At 40.8% G+C, this 20,557-nt stretch overlaps 1 protein-coding gene across 4 annotated transcripts in view; it reads right to left on the bottom strand.

The window, feature by feature from the left end:
- EEF2K (eukaryotic elongation factor 2 kinase) overlaps window positions 1-20,557 on the bottom strand; it is a 29,069-nt gene that overhangs the window by 7,825 nt on the left and 687 nt on the right. The window contains exons 2-16 of one of the 4 annotated variants that reach the window (XM_082064101.1): window positions 19,673-19,799; window positions 15,847-15,917; window positions 15,396-15,720; window positions 13,495-13,545; window positions 12,266-12,366; window positions 10,648-10,708; window positions 9,740-9,777; window positions 6,889-7,060; window positions 6,072-6,221; window positions 4,500-4,632; window positions 3,679-3,806; window positions 2,872-3,073; window positions 2,535-2,602; window positions 1,725-1,802; window positions 856-918 (exon numbers count right to left, since the gene is read on the bottom strand). In XM_082064101.1, the coding sequence (XP_081920227.1) occupies window positions 856-918; window positions 1,725-1,802; window positions 2,535-2,602; window positions 2,872-3,073; window positions 3,679-3,806; window positions 4,500-4,632; window positions 6,072-6,221; window positions 6,889-7,060; window positions 9,740-9,777; window positions 10,648-10,708; window positions 12,266-12,366; window positions 13,495-13,545; window positions 15,396-15,641 (1,491 nt within the window). In that variant the 5' untranslated portion in view covers window positions 15,642-15,720; window positions 15,847-15,917; window positions 19,673-19,799. The remainder of the gene's footprint in view (window positions 1-855; window positions 919-1,724; window positions 1,803-2,534; window positions 2,603-2,871; window positions 3,074-3,678; window positions 3,807-4,499; window positions 4,633-6,071; window positions 6,222-6,888; window positions 7,061-9,739; window positions 9,778-10,647; window positions 10,709-12,265; window positions 12,367-13,494; window positions 13,546-15,395; window positions 15,721-15,846; window positions 15,918-19,672; window positions 19,800-20,557) is intronic. The other 3 variants (XM_082064100.1, XM_082064102.1, XM_082064103.1) reach the window with 3 other exon arrangements.

Consider the following 20,557-nt stretch of genomic DNA (forward strand, 5'->3'; position numbering starts at 1 on the left):
CAGATGTATGAATTGACATTTCTCAGATGTTTAACATAAATGAGAACAAACAACTTTTCAACAAGACGGATGGATGGGAAACAGTAGCCTAACCCAATCCTATCAGAATGAAAGCCTTCGGAGGTAATGCAGGGGAAACAGGACAGGGAAGATCACTGGCACAGAACTTCAGTCTGTTAAAGCTGTTTCAATTTCCTGAAACAGCAATATATAATCATTACAAGAAAATTCTGAAAAGCATCTCTAATTAAAGTATTCATTGTTGTCAAATCTCTGTTGTTTCCTCACTTGCAGAATAGAGCTATTTGTTTAAGCTTATAGCCACAGAAACTAATTATCACAGAAGCTATATTTTCTAAAAAAAAAAAAAAAAAAAGAAAAATACAAGAAGGTCTGGTCTTCCCTAGCTCAGTGAGATACACAGTGGAGAGAGCTACTGTCACATATTTTAAATGCTTCACATTTTAAAAAAATAATAATCCAACCATGTATGGACACAATTCTAAAAATAAAGTGCAGAAAGGGAATACAATCTAGTTATGCAGGAAAAAAAATCCATAGAATTATAATTTCTTTTAAGTGAGAAACCCAAGCACAATCACTAATTTATGTCAGGGAGCAGTTACAGAGGTGACATTTTGGTCCTAACTGTACTTCTTTAATTGGGAAATAAAGACAGAAATAAAAGGAAACAACACAGAGTGGTAAGTTAGTATTAATAAACACATTCTGTAGCTGGAAAGGAAGGAAAACTGACATCTGATTTAGTGATGTGAACTCAAATGGTAGATGAATGGAACAAAGGACAAGCAGAGTGGCAAACTCATAGTCCATGAACATTTCTGCTTTATTTACCCTTGCACAGCTTCCCAAACTGTCTTCATCAGATTCATGTCTTCGGTTGTTGTTTGAATGGGCCTATGTTAATGTAAAGATTTACATCATTTAATCTGCAGCAACTGATGTGTGCCAGTTATCCCTCTAGACTATTCCGATCCAGCAAAATTAATAGTGACAATGACCAGAAGAGTTTCCACGGGATTCTTTTCTCTCAGTGGCATCACAACATAAAAAGAAACATACTGAATGGTAAAGAATATGACACACCCAGGCTTGAATCCAGTAAACTGGAAAATCCCCTGACAAATACCTCACTGCTTCAAAGGTGACAAAAGGAGTGTAATCTTTGGAAGCAGTATTCTCTTTCCTATGTTCTAACTAAATATCTAGTTAAGATCTTCAGGTAAAAAAAGCATTTATTTAAAAATTTGTATTTTAAAGGAGTAACAAACTAACCCACAGGAATCCTAAAGTTGGATATTATTAGCTGATAACAACATTAAGTTTGGTGAGCTCTCAAGCCATAAAAAGTCATAGAGAGTCGAGAGGGTAAAGGAGTCTGGAAGTACATCATATTGATGGATTCCATATAACAAGAAGCTGGCTACATTTCTCAAATGCAATACAGTATACTTAAAAAATCCACAGCAATATGCAATCACATGTGGTGTTTGAAATTAAGCTACTCATTACAAACAGTTTTTTTTCCTGTAGAAGTGTCATTAATGTTCCCAAGACGAATAAGTAATTTTGCAACATGTGGGAATTTATTTCCTCTTTTTACAAAGTCTAGATCAAGGGGGTAAAAAAAATAAGATTCTTCTATGGAAGCAGTTCAAGTATGAACAGATCCAATTCTGTTAAACCCAGAGTCAGGTTCTTACCCTCTCTCTGTGATCCAGATCTTCTAGCTCACTTCTCTTTTCACTGGGATATCCGCTGTCTCCACCATTTTCAAAATCCTACAGAAGGTAAGAACAAAACATCAGAGCATTAGCCCCATCCTTTGTACGGATCTCAGACTGACATTTCGCACAGAGAAAACCTTCCGCTGGTTCTATGAGACATGTTGGATGGATATGCTGGATGAAAATGATTGTATGTTGTGCTGCTTCTGACAGACAGAACAGGATTTAATGACCCAGGAGGTACTGCCCAAGCTTGTGTCCTCTCTTAGATACATTAAAAAAAAAAAAAAATCAACGATTCACATACTTTATCAAACCAGGAGTCCACTTAATATAGTTTTCAGTCTTTAGCCAGTTAAAAGATAAAACAGTAACTGACAGTCCCTGGTACTAAGGTCCTCATTATTGCAGGTGAGGTTCTCTAACATCCCACAGCACCAGTATTTGCAGAGACTTCATCAATGGGGATTCTGTTTAGCTTTCATACCACAGCAGTTGGCATTGGTGCCAAAGACACAACATGCAGGCAGCGGAACAGACACACACTTTATCTGTTAAAATACAATAGATGAAAATAAATTTCTAGAGGGGGAAAAAAAAATACTATTTTAAAATAAAATGTTCTTCCTTTACTAGAAACAGCAAATGCATGCAGGTAATGTGACCTGCAGCAATGAAAGCAGGCAGAACATCTTTATGTGCTTTTACTGAACACAGCCTTCAGCCAGTCCTTTAAATAAGGAATTGAGGAGTTGCAATCTTATTTTCTGCTGGAAAAATACTCACCCTTTGGTTATCAAGCTGATCATAGTCTCTGTGAACCAGGTTATCTACTTCATTGAAAACAGGCCAATCTAGGAAGAAGAATATTTGTAAGGATAATGTGCTTGAGAAGAAAGCTCTAGATACCATCATTTTACTACAGTTTTTCCACAGAAACATATGTGCATTAATTATCTGCATAGAAGTACTTTTAGTTTCATTTCTTCTCAAAGAAGAATGCTAGAGACAAGTATTCTGGACTAAATACAACATGCTTTTGTGTTTAAAACCAACAAAATAAAACAAGTTGCTGCCAAATGTTCAGAAATCCCCAAGGAAGTTATATATGGGGCTTACTCACTAAGCATGTCCATCTTTTGGCTGTGAGGGGTTGCTGAGGAAGGAGAGCAGGGTAGAGAGTCAAACGCTACGTCGCTCATGCTTTCATCTCCAGAGTTTTCAGACAGGCGGAACAGCAGAGGAGGTCGACTACCAGAGACTGTTCTCACCCGGCTGCTGCCACATTTTTCCTCTGTGCCACGGAGAATTGTTTGAGCAGATTCCTTGACAAATTAACAAGAAAGTCTCATGAATAATGCTTCTCTGTATGCTAAGCACGCTACATAAGCCAACATGAGTGTTTATTAGGAGTCCTCTACAAAAGGGGGAGTATAAATATGCACACATATACATAACAATTTGCTTTGAAAAGTTCTACATCCTAATAGAATACCAAGTCCTGTCACTGTTACAGTCAGAGAGAGTTCTGTTTAGGACTGAATTTCATTCAAGGTGTTTCATCAAGTTCCATTCCCACTAGTATCAGTTGAAACCAAGATCAGTTAAAGACAAGCAGATCTATTCTTTTTTTCTCCACAAATTAGGTTTGTGAGATACTAAACTGATTAATGATTTTACCCTTCAAAGATATACTTGGCCCTAACTATACGTGTTACAAGGATCCCTATTAATTAAAGCTACAGCATTAATTCAGAGACAAGTATAGGTAAGTCAGCTTTAAACTTCTGTATTTTAAACAGCAACATTAGTGACTAAGGTGTTTTTATTTGCCATGTAAAAAGCATATTGCAGTTTTATTTACAGGTCTTTTAAAGTTAGAATAAACCAGCTATACTGCTTAGTTACACTATTTTAATCAAGCACTTACAAGCAACTTTCTATTACAATCCAAGGCATCTTTCTCTTTGGGTGAAAGATCAAATGGTTCAAGCCCCATGCTTTTGCAAATCTTGTTGCAGAAATGTGAATGAAAGAACAAGGCCATACCTCGAACACCTATGGCATTAAGAAAAAAAAAAAAAAAGTGAAGGAAGAGTTTACTCAAAGTTTATATGATAGTTTGCTTACTAAAAGTGAAAGTCCCAAAGCCTTTTCTAAAAAGTCAAAGGAGAAAGAAAGAGAGAAAATGCTTTGTAGCACACGCAGCTCAAACCCACTTCCATTTTATTTTGACACCTGTAAGGGCTTTTCACTCTTTCTCCAAAATCTTCAAAAGCTTTGTATACACAGGATATACCAATAAATAAATTGAGCTGCATCACTGAGAAATATGCCTAAATTTAATCCTGCTTACAAAATGTGCTGTGCCCTATGAACAACTTCATGGATAGACACCTGGAGTTTTTAAAACATGCAAGGTTTATCTCTCCACATTCAGCTGTATCCATTTCTGCAATGTTGCAAGGAAATTCAAGAACACAATTGTTTCTTTCACATCACAGGAAACTACTAGTTTCATGACTTTAAGAGTAGGCCAGGAGACATGAGCTGAGATTAGCTCTCATTTTAGATCTGCCCTTGTGTGGCAGCTGCCATGTTCAGGGACTCCTTACAGTAAAACTTCCCCAGCTGTTTGCAAGACCCTCAGAAATGTGCCAGCTCGCTCAGCCACATAGCAACTACCCAGCAGGCAGCTGGGAAGAGAAAACAAGCATCCATTTGTATGTGAAACAGGATCATTGCTTTTACCTAGGTTGCCATCTCCAAAATCTGTACCGTTCTCTGTATGGATCTGAGGGTCCGTGTAAAGATCTCCAACTCCCTGGATATCAACAATAATCAGCTGGTGTCCTGAGCGCTCAAACGTAAAGTGACTAAAGGCCTGGGAAGAACCATAGAAGACATGTGAGAGAATTCACCCTTCAACTACTGAAAACAACACATATTCATCTCTTATAAATGGACAAAGAAGTCTGATAACCATATTGGTGAAATATGACTGGTATAAACACCATGATGAAAGGAATGAGAGACTAAAAGATGTAGTGGATTGCTTCTCCAACCTGTCCCCGCTCAGAAACAAGCTAAAAGAGGTATGGTGAAAAGCAGCAGTGAGAACGTGCAGGGGAAAGGAGATTGCTTTATTCCTCCTTCCTGTACTGGAGATTCTGTTTTCCACTACAGCCTTCACCTCAGGAAGCAGAGAGCTGCCTGGCAGAGGGAACAACTGTGGAACTGTGAGCTCTGCAGCCCTTGGACACTATTTCCTTCTGTTAACAGGCAAAGCTGTGCCATATTTTGAAAAGAAAAAAAAAAGTGAGTATCCCCACAAATTCTCCTTCCCCTACTACACCCTCTGGGAGGGTCCCCTGAATGGCTGATCTGGCTCCATATTGTGTATCAGATAATGAAATGCACATTGGAACTCTTTAAATGCAGCATTTCAAGAATCAGGTATAAAAAGCTCTTCTCTTTGGCATAAAGCTGAGACATTAGGAATCTTCTGGGAAGGCCTCCAAAAAAACACTGCCAGGCCTGGGGGAGGTGACTGGTGGCAACAGACAAACATTTTAACTGCAGTAAATCTCATAGAACATTTTGTTCCCAATCTGGGAAAGCATAGCACTGATTCAGCGTATGAAAGACAGCCCAGAACATAAACCCTCTACTTACATTAAAGCATCATGACAAATAACTAAAAAAGTGAAAAGAACAAAACCCTCAAGCGCCAGTAAAACACTCCTTTGCTACGCTGACCTGTTTGCATTTTTCACCAGTATTTTAAAGTTCTTTTATGAGATCCAAGAATCACTTGAAATCTGCAGTTGTATTTCTACACACAATCTCAGATTCAGCTGTTCAGAGGTTGTAGCTGAAAAAAACCAGATTCTTATATGCAAATGGACTCGATGTTTAGTTACATGAGTTGGGTGTCTGCGACCTCCTTTTGTACATTACGTTAGGCACCAGAAGACTATTTAGTTCATAGTACAGAGGTCTCCCTCCTCGTTTTAATTTGAAGAGAGTTTGAAATATATCAATGCCTGCAACTATAATTAGTCAAAGGGCTTAAGGTTTCCAAAATGTAATAGCCATGTTCAACTCAACTAATATCAGACACTGAAATGCAATAAAGAAGTACGCAGCGCTTGAAAGAGTAGCCCCCAAAAAAGGGGCAGACATACTGCAAAAAGAGAAATTAATTTGGCATTGTACTGGAAAGCCTGCAGTTTCCTTTCTTGGCAGTAATGCAAGACCTCTGGATAGAGCCAAAAAATTCCCTGCAGCAGACTCTATGGAAAGCATTAAACAAAGCCTTACTTGCGGAGTAAGACGAATGTTGTCGTCTCGCACAAATCCAGAATTTGAGTTGTATTTTATGTATTTGCCCTCAATGTAATGTTCTAGATGAAAAAGAGGCTTTCCAGGTCTGTTCTTCATTTCAATAATACAGGTCTGCACGATATCCACCTGGGGAGGGAAAGAAGATAAACAATGACTAACAGAATACCATCTTCAGATCAAAGTGTGTGTGAACCCACCAGCTGTGAAAACTTCGCCAATGAAAGAAGCTGAACAACTGCAAAGATCTGTCTGTTTAACAAGGGAGTTGGGCAAGAGTCACATGCTTGTTAGGTTATTGGAGATATTCCATAAATTAAAAGCAGTCACTTGAGCTCACTTCTGCAACAAATCCCTCTGAAAAATTCTTAGTAAGTGTTGGCTTCCTATTTTATTTTTGTGTGTACCTTAAGAGTACTGGAGCGCTAACAGTTAAGTATTTGCTCAGACTGCTGCTGGCAACAAATTCTGTGACATCTCTGGTTATCTTAAAAGCAGCTGGGCAAATATCAAAAAGAGCAATACAAACACTCTTTTATTTCGGTCTTCAGTCAACAGCTGAGAACACTCAGATATTCACAAACACATAGTCCCTAATTATGGAAATATAAAGCAATTTCTGCATTTACTTCATTAAAAATCAGCTGCCATTTAATGGAAAATACAGTAGGGCAGAAAAATCTAAGTAATTAAATTTAATGGAATGTGCACAAGTAATTCTCTCTAAATTAATGTGAAAACTAATCTAATGGGAGAGCAAGACCACATTTTTGCTTAGCAAGATCTTTGAATGTACCTGTTTTGGTGGCTTGTGCCGGTTGTACTCTTCTCCCCAGAGTTTTGCTTCCATCTGAAGTCGGACATCCTCAAAATACACATCCCTGCCCACACTGTCTATGTATTGCTTGGCAACATAGTTATAGGCACCTTTCCAGTTCTGTGTGTGTAAGAAGTTGGACAGCTTTTTCCTGAAAGACAAATTGATCATTGGTGAATCGAAAACCAGGAACTTTAATTCAATCTTCCCTATTTCTTTGCCTGCACAGAGCGAGCCAGGCCCTGAGATCAGCGTTAACCTCAGTTATTTACCAGACATTCTAGCTGAAAAGTGAAACACAGGTAGGGGGTGAGGGAAAAAGCGACATTCCATATGAATGGCTGGGACATGCCAAAGTGCCTGTTTGATTTGACTGCAGTTAGTTCTACCCTGCACTTCCTCACTTACTAATTTTTTTTCCCTCCCACTTCCTTCAAACCTAGAGTACAAAGGGCTGGTGCTACCTCAACACCCTGTCCTAATGTCAACAATTATTTTCTGCAGAAATTAACAGGTAGTGGCCTTTCAAACATGATCTGAGAGGAGAAAGTCCTCTCCTATGATGAGAGCAAACTGCTGCCTTCTCAATACACAGAGGTGACTACTTAGTATCCCCCATGACATCAGAAGGAAAACTGCTTGTGACAGTTTTTATGATGTGGCTTTTAACTTTTTTTTATGTGCAAATCTTGAATCCACAGATTTCTAAAGAGCAGGGGAAAAAAAAAAAAAAAAAAAAAAAAGGACTTTATGACTTTAACAACAGAGAATCTGCTGGCTGCCAACAAATAGATTAAGCAGTTACCCAGTGGTTGCAGAAGATGCCAACATTCAAGTCAAATGGGGAAAAGCTCCCACTGTTATCAAGAATTTCAACCCAGACAGTCTTCTTTCCTAGAGCAACCTCATCCATTTATATGGGACTCAAGGGAAAAAGCACTCATCCTCCCTTCAGCTCTCCCAAGAACTTATTTCAAAAGAGAAGATGGCAAAAAGGTATAAAACATCTCTACTGTGGAGACCCCAGCAATGCCAAGCCAGTCTGAAGGGGGAAGAGGAGTATCTAGATGAAGGTATAGCCAGCTGCCGAGCAGTTCTCACATTCTGTTCAGCAACAAACAACGGTTTTCTGAGCCTTTCTTTGTGACATGGCAAATTGTACATTTTGAGAAACAAGTAGCAGCACTCAGTCTCAGCCGTCCCTCTCCTTCCTTTTCTCTCCCCCTCCCAAGACCTTGGTGCAGAGGTAGGAGTACAGGGATGCTCTAAAGGCAAAGCAACTCCCGATTGTCTGTCCTCCTGCTGGGGCAGGCAGACAGTTGCTATAACATAGGCCTTGGAAAGAAGGAACAATCAAGTGAGATAAGAATTTTGGCCAGGATTTGAAACCTTTCCAGTTCTCTGAAGAAACAGATTTCTCTCCATAAAACAAGGCAACTCGTGCTCTTCCAAAGCAAACACTCTCTAAAGTTTGTTGAGCCTAGTGTAGCTAATGCTGTCACGGTAATGACTAAAGACTTGCAGACTTTTAAAAACCCACAAGAGAGAGCTCCAGAAGGGAAATATCAGTGCATCACCTAGAGTTATGGAAAATCCAGGAGCAGGAAGCCAACTTTTTTTTCCCTTGTACAAGAGGTTAAGGCAAAGCTGCAAATATACATTTCTGTTTATGACACTACTCATGATATTTTGTAAAGGGGAATTTGGTCATTCAGAAACAAGAACTAAAAGCAATGCAAGCAGCAATGTCAGCAGGCTGAGGTTTGTTACTTTCTAGGCTTCGTTCACTGCTGTCCCTATCTGACTTCCTAAGATCAGAGCCACGAGCATGAACTGATACTGAAACAATGCCAAACTGGAGGACTGAGGGGTTATTTTCCCCCCTTTTTCCTCAAGTTCAAAACATCATGTTTTGTTATCCAGAAGTTTCTCTATTTCCAGAAGTGAAACCAGACACAAAATGCAGTTTCTCTGGTTTCTGTAGTTGGAAAGACAGAGGAGCAGCCTTAAACACACACATGTATGTTTTCCAGGAAACATTCATTTCCAGAGCCTGAGGAGGGTGGGGTACTCTTCTAGTAGGAACTATCTATAGTTGGATGCTGATGCCTGCAACTGTATTTGCTAACACTCTCTGCGAAAAGAGAAGTTCCTCCTCCATCTGCCCGCAAACTTTACCCTTTTTGAAAGAGTAACTGTTAATATTCAAGCTCTGCCTTACTAAGGACAGCATTATTCTAGTACATGTGATTCAAACTAAACTCTGGGTGGAAGACCTTCTCTACCAAGGAAGGCTTCCCAGTTGAGATTGCACCATCCAACTATTCTTTCCCCTTTTCTCTGCCTAATTATGGGCCTTAAGCTGGCCTTCAGATTGCACATACCTATGGCCTCACATCAAATTCAAAGATATTTTAGAACACTAGGGACACAGGAATAAAGTAGTTGCTTCTGTACTTTTATGAGTATCTTGCCTCCAAGAGATGGTGGAAATAGCATAAATCTATGAATTGCTGATTGAGAGGCTGATCATACTTGCTGGAAGTGGACATGACTGCAATTTATCCATCCCATTGCAGTTCCAGGCATGATGCTTGCTCGTGCTTCCCTTAAGATAATGTTCTGCTTTCTGAACCCCACCCACTGTGCTGTGGCTGAAGTCACACAAACAGGAATAAATCCCTCAGGTATGTCTTTTAGAGAGGCACTGCAGGGAGCTAATGGGTAGCCACACTTTACACAATTTCCACCACACCTAAGTGAAATTTGAGTCACCACAGAAGAAAATACTGCATGGAGGCCAAAAAAGATAAAGCCAACAGATACTTACGTTCTGAAGCACTCTCGCATTGCTCCACGGCCAAAAGGCTAGAGAAAAAGAAAAAAACCCAGCATTGACATTTCCACAAGATTAGTTTTGTCTCCTACTGGTTAGAAAATATGTCTTCCCCCTTTATATCCCACAGAAGCAGTTCTCAAACAGGCTCTATACAGTATCTGTCTCATCAAAGAAAAGTGAAAACCCACTGGCAGTATATGCAACAATCTGAGGAAGAGACATTAGGAATAAGCTCCCCCCTCAGTATCCCACGGTGCAGGTGTCACACATCTTTCTAAAGAAGCTATTTAAATTTTCTCTCCAGTTTGGAAACAGCTCCGCTGTCACTGCCTAGAGAAGCCAGCTTCACAGACCTCATGCTCTCTGCCTTGACGCTTCAGTGCAGGATGTGCCCAACAAAGCAGCACCTCCACAGACACCAGATACTATGTCAGTAGCACACAGCAAGGTGACTCCAACACATCACCAACCCCATGATTTAACTGGGAAGCAAGAGTAGCTTCTACTCACACATACAGAAAATTCAGTCTGTTTTCATCCTAAGTGCAGAAATCATTTGGAAGCATGCAAAACAGTAGGACTATTGCCAGGCAGGGAGATGAGGCCAGCAGGAAATGAGAGGTCTGAAATGGGAGGGAGATTATTGGGAAAGGAACAAATGCCTCATGTTGTCAATGGAAAAGGGCTGACTCTGTATTCTACTCTACTCTGGGGAGAAAAGGCTGTTGAGACACCAAAACATAATGGATGTGCCAAGGAAAAAGAGAGGCAGGAGAAAAGAATAACACTGAGACTTCAAAACTTCTATATGAGGAAAACATCTTGCTGCCACCGTTTAGTAACAGGAAGGAAACTACAAATTTGGCTGCTAATAAACATGAACGATGGTGTGATCTTACTTGTGAAGCCATCTTGATGAGGACTTCATCTTCAACCCAGTCCCCAGTAACTGCATTGTACCTGCAAAATCAGACATGCCTCTTATAAAAATGCAGAGGGAACCCAAATCCTCCCATCTCCAGCACCTATCCTTCCTTATCTGTAGCTGACTGCTAAAAAGTGCTACTGCCACTCCAACACAAAAACTTCTACTCTTCCCATCACATTCCTGTCCTCCTTACTTCAGGTGGGAAAGAAGAAAAATGTATAGCTCTTTGAAATAACACTGAATTGTATTGACAATGAACAGCTTCCGCTACCCAAGCTAAACTTTTGCAACAGTACAAATTAGGCTTTACCTGCTCTGGCTTTACATCTCCTCTGTGACACACACGCAGTACTTCAGGGCAGAAAGAATATTACCAAGTCCTACACACTGGACAGGTTGTCCCCTCCAAACCTGAGCTTGCATAAACCTGGTTCTGCCTGGGAATCTGCTGCAGGGTTGTGGAGGACGTGAGCAGAATGCAGCACCAGGTGTGGCTGTGAAAAGCAGTGGGGCCAAGAACTGCCCAACACTGCACCACACAAGGAGCAAGTCTCTGCACAACCCTATGATAACACAAAGAGTACGACTGTGGTTTCTCCCCACCCACTTAACTCCCAACACAGTAAAAGCCAAATTGAGAACCACGCTGGCTGAGTCACCAACACGATTGTTTCCAGCTCAATTCCCCCAACCTGCACTGAGTACTTCACGCACCCAGATATCCCTTTATATATTCTGTATCACCACAGTTTGCAGCAGACAAAACAGGAGGAAAGAGGAACACCAAACCCATCTCCTTTTAACAGGGTATTCGGGTAGCCCTAAACCAATATTATCACTTATTTGTATTTTAAAATATGCAAACTATTTCAGGACTGCGTGGCTGACCAGGGACAGATGCACTCTATGGGGAAGAAGTGCACTGCAGTGTCATGTGATTGGGAGGCCTCCCTGAACACGGATGCTAAGTGGTAATTAACTGGCCTCTAACTCCTACCCCTTCCACCCAGAAACCTGTGTCAGTAGGGTAAATGTCTTGGCAAAGCCTGTACTAAACCATAGAGAAAAAATTAAGGGCCAAACTCAGTTCCAGCACGTACGCCATGCTGAGCTATTCTGGGCTTTATAGGGATTTAAATTCCAGCCACATGCAACAATACTGCATGGACAGGCAACAGTGAAACTGCTATTTTGGGAAAGGCACAGAGTGTTATGTTGCTTTTTTTTTCTAAACTATTTAAATTAAGTATGCTGCCTCTTTATTGGGATTCATTTCCTTATTAGATTAAGTTTACAGCATTAATAAATCAACTAGAAAATACTTTTCAGCTGTGCTTCCTGTCTGTATGGTGAAACTCACAGATACTACTTAGGTGAGAGAAAGAATGGGACACTGGTTTGCTGAAAGGTTTCTTTTCTGAGATGTGCAATATTTACATATTCCTGGGAGATCCAGTTGAGACACTGGGCATTATCGAAAGTTCTTCAGCCATGTAAATACACATGTTCTGCACTACACAAACACAGCCTTCACATAAACAAGCACATTTTGTTTAACATCAGCAATAAAAGCAGAAAGACCCACAGACCTGTAACGAGTGGCTTGTTCCGTCTCAATGTCCTCAAGATGAAATTCTGCCCATGGATCAGGCATGTGCTTAGCTTTCTGAATTGCATGTTTCCAGGTTTCCTGAAGAAATTACAAACCAGCAGGTAATTCATAGTCAGCTACAGCTCACAACAACAGCAAAATGCTACAAAAATGGGCAAATTCCCAAGACCCCAAAGAACCCACCCTTCAGAGCAGGGACCAAGTGGTACAGAGGACCACTCTGACATTTTATAGCTTCAAGTACAATGAAACACAGTTCAGAAATAAAAAGCAACAGGTTTCAGTTCAATTTACAACATCATAAAGCTACTGAGAACAGAATCTGGTTTAGTGTATATCAAATATTATTTTCAAAACCTGCTGTAATTTGCAAATATCTCTAACACGTGCTGCAAACAGTAACAAGTCACACCTAGATTATATTCATTCACTTTTCTGTTTTCAATTTTTAATGTTTTGTAACTAATGGCATATGCTGCCAGCATAAGCATAAAAAAGACCATACAATAAATAAATACAATAAATAAAACAAGTTTAAAAGACACGCTGAGAAATATTTCCTGCATGTTTCTTATCAAAATGAAGCTGCCTCAGATCACGTGATGATATGCCTTTCATAGGGAACTGGGAACTTCCATACTTGAATATATGAGAAAGAAATAGGGAGATAAAAACAGGTAGTATTGCTTGGTGAGTTATCTATGTCAAATCATTTGTGAGTAGGGTCTCTCTCCAAAAGATTATCTGTGTCTGTGCTAGATAATGTTTTAAACAAATTAAATACTTGTGCTTAATCTTGTGAGGTGCTTTGTACAAAAACTGTATTCTAATCCTCAAGCAAACAGAAGTTGGACTTCATGGAAATGGTGCTAACAGTGCAATTTTTCTCCTGCTGCAGGCACATGGCTGCCATACACACTAAGTAGATGGCCTGCATCCATTGTTATTGTCCACAGTAGGAAATACTGTAAAGAAACAACTACAGATACACACTCTAGGAGAAGGAATATTTCAGGGTAGAGAACAAAAGATGGGTATTATCTCATTTAAGAGATAGCTTTTTTAGTTTTGACTTAGTGATTTTTATGGGCTGAGACAAGCAGTTCTCCGAGACAATAAAATAATGAACAAAAAAAGGCCATAAAGGGGGAAAATAATCTTAATGCATATATTAGATATGGCGTTCACATTTTCTTTTTAACCTACCCGACTATGGTCAACCACAGAGCCGTGCTTAGAACGATGCTGTGTGTCATTCTAAAGGACGCATGAGAGACATAAAAGTAGGAAAAAAACGTGATAAGACAAACAATTGACAAAGAGTCTCTGTTCTCTTTGTTAATTAAAAAAAATCCACTTAAAAGCCACTCCTCAATTTATATTCATAATTTAAGTTAATTCTTAGAATGTGAACAAACCAATTGGCAATTTTTGTTATCGGAAAATGTGTTAATTTAAGTTAATTCTTAGAATGTGAACAAACCAATTGGCAATTTTTGTTATCGGAAAATGTGTTAAAAGGGTCTTGCCTATTAACTAGTTAATTAAACACTGCTGAGTCCCGTTTGAACAGGGATAATTAATAGTAATTCTTCTGTCTCTGCACTGCATTACCAATGGGCGACACTGCAATCAGCTTTGGGGTCCGTGAGATAGACCCGGATCAGTCAAGGCCATGGTGGTTTAAGATGTTAACAGTCCTGGCTGCCCAATTCACTCTGTGTCACAAGTCACCATTCCTGCAACTTAAGCAGCAGATGGAGACTTGCTTGCTCCACATCTCAAGCTAACACATTTTATCTGTGATAGGAGCTAAAATGCCAAACGAGGCATTGTGAAGCCCAAAGCACAGGCATGTTTATTCTGCAGAAGCAACGTGATAGCTTAGGAAAGGGGAAATAATTGCAACTTCTTCAATCCTTATCAGTTTTATCTCAGGCCACATGACTCAGAACTCACACTGTAAACCCAGAAGCAAGTGTTTAATATGTGCTAAAATGTACAAATGAAAACTAAGTTCCCTATCAGGTCTTAACTTGCTTATTAATAGCATATATACCATCTGTCCCCTTATCTATACTAAACTTTTACTGTTCACCTTCCTTAGGAACATGTACCTTGTAATGTTTCTGTTAACTAGCCTTGGTAAAAATCTTACAGCAGACAAGACAGTTTCACTTTTAACATGTTGTTTAATATGTTACCTGACTGAAATAAAACACCTGGTGTCTCTCCAGAAATAAAGCATGTATTAGGCATGATCAAGATTTAGAGTATCTACTAAATAAATATGTTAATATTTATCACAATAAATGTGTTAATAAAACGCATTCAATCCTAGTCTAGATAAAATGTAAGAGACACGCCAGTTTACCACAAATGGTGCATACTTGGAATATCTAAAGAGCAAGTGTCACTTGTCTTCTTGAAGCGTCAAGGCCTGTCGTTTGTCTCCATTGCCTGGTCTGATCTGTGCAAAGGTGGAACAGGACACACTGCCAAGGAAGCACCAACTATGGCCCCTTTAACCTCTCTGTGATGCTGTGATTGCTGTTCATTTCAAAAAGGTCAGATACTGCTCAAGTACACCAGCAGGAATTACTGTCAGTGTGACACTTCATGTCCAAGCACAAGAATCAACATGTTAAAAGCTCCCTAAGAAGGAACGATAATCTGAAAACCTATCATTAAAACTTTATCATTTGCTATTTTATTTGTCCAAATAAAAATATTATGGATTGTTAACTCTGCCTGGCAAATCCATAATAAAATATCTTCTGCCAGGCCCCAATTTAGCTTACAATAAGTATCACCTTTTAAATCTCCTGATCAGTGTATTGCTTTTTTAATGGTTTGATCATAATGGCAGTGAATTGTTTGCCTGGAATCTGCTGCTTATAGATTAAGACCTCCCATTGAACTGAAAGGGACAGTATGCAGTTCAATGGCAGTGTTGGACTATTGGCTTAATAGGAAACTGCAGGTCTGGAAAAACAGATGTATTTTTTAATTGAAAATGTTAGTTACAAGAGATGAAGCAGTTAGAGAATCTCTCATGCCAACTAAGTAAAACCAAAACCTTAGTGAAGGCTGGAGCCAATACTTACCTTAAAGCTAAACGAGTTTCTAGGAGAAGAGCTTGAACCATACTGTTCAGTTTTTGCTAAGGTGCTATAATAATTGTCATGTTTTATACTGGCAGACTTGTTAGAAACAGGATCATCAGTTATCGGACAGATAAAATAATTGTCTTCATCATCACTATCAGCATCAAGGTAATTTCCAGAGTTAGCTGTAGTCGATCTAGCATTATCAATTCCTTCCATACGAAAAATGAGGTCCTCGTCTGCCATGTTTGCGGGAGGCCAGTTTAACTTCTGCAATGATTAGAACAGCCACTATTCCAGTGCACATGCAAATGGAGGGAAGAAGCTGGATGGGAGAGAAAAACGCTTTTTATTAAAAGAACAAATGATGCATGAAACAGATGTCAGTACATCTGACAGAAAAAAAAATCATTTGCATATGGCTCTACAAAAATGATCCCTGAGTACCTACAGGTGGTTCTGAACACCTCGGTGCTAGATCTGCATTTCCAGAAGGCATTCAGTTTTCACACTGCTCCAAGACTGAGAAAATAAAATAATCACGTATAGCATAATACTTTAAAATCTGAGGGACTGCAAACACCACCTGCTGCCTATGGCTGACATATGTTAATGCTCCTATCTTCTCCTCTGAATGTTTTTATTCTTCCTTATCTGAAAGGTTGAGTTTCACAACACTGATCTTAGAAACTCTACCTGAAACACCACAGTCAAATTTTCAATTTTTTTTCAGGACAAGTCTCAAGGATTTCACATTAAAAAAATTGCCAAAGGAGCTAGAGACACCACAGAACATTGTCCTACCACTGCTGAGACTTACTTTGGCTTTTAGCTCACATAGAGCCAACAGTTCACAGTGCAAAGCATGCTGCTGCAAGTGCAAAGCATATTGCCCAGGCTACCCAGAGTGACCTCAGAAGCTCAAAGTACAAAAGAGGCCAAAAAAGGAGTCCTGCCATTCCACTGCTGCTGCCCAAGTGTGCTCACTAGCAGACTACAGAGACAAGAGGAGGTACGTGTAAGGGCTACCTCAACCCTTCTGTAAAATACACTCTGTGAAGGGATTTCACTTTGGATCAATCTTGTGTGATCTAAACGATCCTCTTCCAGCTCCAAAGACAGCAGATATGGCAGTCTGCTCAGCAGCATCAAGTCTCTGAGCTGTGTTCACTTTAAGCATAGAGCAAAATGAAAATATATTCTCCCTTATTAATAGTTCTTTTCCAAAGATGTTAGAATGCTTGATTTTTTTCACTGGTTATTTCAAGCTTTTTAATTGCCTCCTGGATCCTAAGAGAACAGAATAGGTAGGGTTTGGCTCCTCCTGGTTCCTAGTAAACTAAGCAAATGGAAAGTGAAAGCAACAGTATGAGGCAGTATTAAAATCTGATCAATTATTTCTAAGCCCAGAAGGTAAACATTTCCCTAAGGCATTCTGACACATTAAAGAATGTTAGAGTAAACGATACAGGGACTTCCATATGTGTATCAAAACTGCAGCTCTGCAAAGTATCCTATCTTACTGTAGCTTTTCCAAATCAGTGACACCAGTTTGAGTGAGGCATAACACAGACCCAGCACAGCCCAACTGCTGCAACAGTTGTGTTATAAAAAAAGATAGGTGAATCATGGAAGTATTTTTCCTGAAGCTTGGGTTCTAGCCCTGGAGATTTTACAACAGGAATGTGCCCAGCAGCCTCCACCCAAGCAACAGTTTGTGATGATTCAGCAGAACTCAAACAGAAATAAACTCCTACAGACCCAAGCTACAGAAGCCAAGTATTGTGTCTTTCACATGCTAGCAGCCACACAGATGCGAACAGTTTCCATTCTGCTACATTTCACCACCCAGAGCCACTGGCAGCAGGACACCACCCCTGACTTTTCAGAAAGTAGAGTTTGCCAGTCTCCAGACCAACAGTGTCTCCCCTTTCCAATCCAAAACACAGATTCAGCAAGGAGGCCTCTGAAACACATGGGGACAGGTGACCATGACACCCTTGGGGTACATTAGCATTGCACCTTCTGTGCAAGGACTCATTTTAGTCCACCACCTATGACTTATGATGCCAAGCAGAAGACAGCTGGTCTGGTCTCAGGGAGTGGATGTCACCAGTGGCTGTGCTATGTTTTCCAGTTAAGCTGTTGCTGGCTGAGCTGTGGGAATGCTGCCTCCGTCAGAAACATGTTAGTTACTGCCCTTCTGACAGAGGTAGCACTCCCACAGCTCAGCTAGCAACACAGGTAACACCAGAACCCCACCTGCCATCAGGCAGCATCAGCTACAGTAAACCACTGCTGAAGGAGTCTGGAGCCAACTCATCTAACTGTGCACTGAAGCAGCTTTGGAGCATCTATGTTCTGCTCTTCTAGCAAAGACTATGCGAGAGCTGTCATTTCTTGGAAGAGGGAGTTGTGCATAACTGGAAGGGGGAGGTATCCTTAGTTGCCACTACCATTTTACAGCGATCGTCTTACTAGAGTCTGACAAGTATTTGAGAAGGTTAACCTCTAGCGCTTGTCAGCACACACTGATAGCAGATGTAAAATGATGCTTCAACTAAGGGAATAACTCCAGGACATCCTGTAGCACTCATTACCCACAACTGCTGTCCTATGCCCATTTCTACTACTGCAGTCAAATACACATCAGCAGATCCGTTTGAGATGGTCTGAGAAGCAGCAGCAACAGGAATGCACATTTATGCAGTGATGATGGCAAATATTCACAATTTCTGTGACTTGCTGTGTAAATGGAACATCATAATGTAAATCAGTTTGTATTTAAAGCTAATGGTGTTTATAAAACTCTTGTCAGTTTTTCTTGGAACCATACTTCCTGTAAAGGACTTGTGGTGTTTACTTTGGAAGTGTATTTACTAAAAAGCATCATCACATAGCATGGTCTTTAAAACAGAACTCAATAACCCAACTTTAAACTCCACAAACACATTTTTAAACCGTCACAGTTTATTTGACCAAAAGCCCTACAAAAAAGCCTGAGCTTCATCCCAAGGCTTTTGCATCATGGCATAAAGCCACACTATCTATGAACCCCTGCTTCTAATGCTGCTACATTTTCATCATTTAGTCTTTAATATCCATTACAGAAGCTTCCCTAGAGCTAAGCAGTAAAGAGCATCAGACTGCACAGAACCCAGCCTACAAGCCTGCATTATCACACACAACCTGTAATTTAAACTGCTCACTCCAATCTACTTTGAAAATTTATTCCTTTTTTAATCAGCCTTGTGATTTAAAATTAAGATAATCTAAAATACAATCATTTATTAAATCTGCTCAAGACTCTTTTTTGTGAGGGGCTTTTCCAATGCCCGTCTGAAGCATTTTTCTTTCTCTTGCTTTTATATCCAAGAACCACACCACCAGGAGGGGCAGCTGAGGTGCAAGGACAATCAATCCACTGTGTTGCCAAGCACTGTGCATGTGCAAACACAGATAAACAGAAGGGAAAATTCACATCACATTGCTGGCAGAACGTGACTTGTTTCTTGTAGGGTGTCTGTTGTTACAGAACACTCCTGTTTTGCCAGGACTCTTAAGCAAGACCCCACAGCTGCCTCAGCATTGAAACCTGCCTTCATTCATCCCAAAGAGCTAAGTGACAGGAAGGCTCTACTCTAGGCAGCAAAGGAAGAACAAATGGAGCATCTCCAGCTACTTCTTAGTGCCTGTTCCAGCTCAGACACAGCTCTCTGCACCACTTCAGCATAGGACACAGGAACAGGAACTGCCCTATAACAGAGGAAGTCCAACCTTCTCTTGTAGAGAGGCGTTAAAGCAAGAGTAACCCCCCTCTCCCTGGTATAATACTAAATCCCTTTTGGTTTAATGCCACATCAACTAAAGCCATCTAGCAGGATACCTGTAACAGTAACAAGCAGACTTTTCTTTTACAAGAAAAATCACTTGTTTCTGATTAACCCTCTTTCAAAACACGGATCTGAAATTCAACCTAAGCAATGAAACAGGCTGCGCACCTTACAACGTAATGTTATCATCTTTATGAACTGCAGACACAAAGGTACATAACATAGCCCAGAACAATCTCACTGCTATGTTAACATTCTGCAGCACCTCACAGAACTGCAGTGCTTTCCAAACACCCAACCAAGCTTGTGAACCAAACATCTACTCTCATCTGCACCACGCACTGGCAAGAAAACAGGTTTAGTGAGTCAAGGCAACAGCTCTGATAACAAATAGGATTAAAAAAAAAAACCAAACAACTAAAAATGTTGCAGCTCATTGGCTACCTTTTACAAACCTGGTCCTACCAAGTACAGCTCTTCTAATGAGAAGCCTTTACTTCAGGTCACTTCCAGTAGTTCACTACTGCAAACACCGTGGCACAAATCGCACCCAGTTAGTCTGCAAGCACAGCTGAGACAGATAATACATTGCATTAGCCAGAGAGTGTTAAGAGCAACAATACAAAATTCATGAAGCGAATGAGAGAGTTCGCCTGCGCCAGCTCAGAGTACGAAGCATTTGAGACTCAAAACCCTGTGCAAAGTAACACGCTGCAGCTTCAAACACACAAAAGGCATTTCGAATTGCAAGCAGGACAGCACAGGAACAACCCTTCTCAGTCAAGTCAACCCTTCTGCCAAACACACAAATACTACATCAGCAGTAGCCAAAACATGAGGCTATAAAAGGCCAAAAAAGGAACTTTCAAGATAACTTTAGAATGTCCTTCCATTGCCATTAATAGCTCCGTTATTTCAACAGGCTTTAAATATACTGAACGATTAACTATCACTGACTTTTTGTAAGCATTTGCTCAGTACTCCATGTTGTTAATCAACCCATGCTTTGTGCAAACTGAGGCATTTGAAAAGCTATCCAAACACGAGCAGTCCTCTGCCCCACCGGCTGCCCGTGTCCCGGCCGGCTGCCCCGGCTGCCCCTCCCGCCCGCGCTGCAGGGCCGGGCGGCTCCGGCTCCCCGCAGCCCCGCTCCCGGCTCCCCGCGGCCCCGCTCCCGGCTCCCCGCGGCCCCGCTCCCGGCTCCCCGCGGCCCCGCTCCCGGCTCCCCGCGGCCCCGCTCCCGGCTCCCCGCGGCCCCGCTCCCGGCTCCCCGCGGCCCCGCTCCCGGCTCCCCGCGGCCCCGCTCCCGGCTCCCCGCGGCCCCGCTCC

The sequence above is a fragment of the Streptopelia decaocto genome, assembly GCF_964273445.1.
Source record: "Streptopelia decaocto genome assembly, chromosome: 13".
Classification (NCBI taxonomy): Eukaryota; Metazoa; Chordata; class Aves; order Columbiformes; family Columbidae; genus Streptopelia; species Streptopelia decaocto.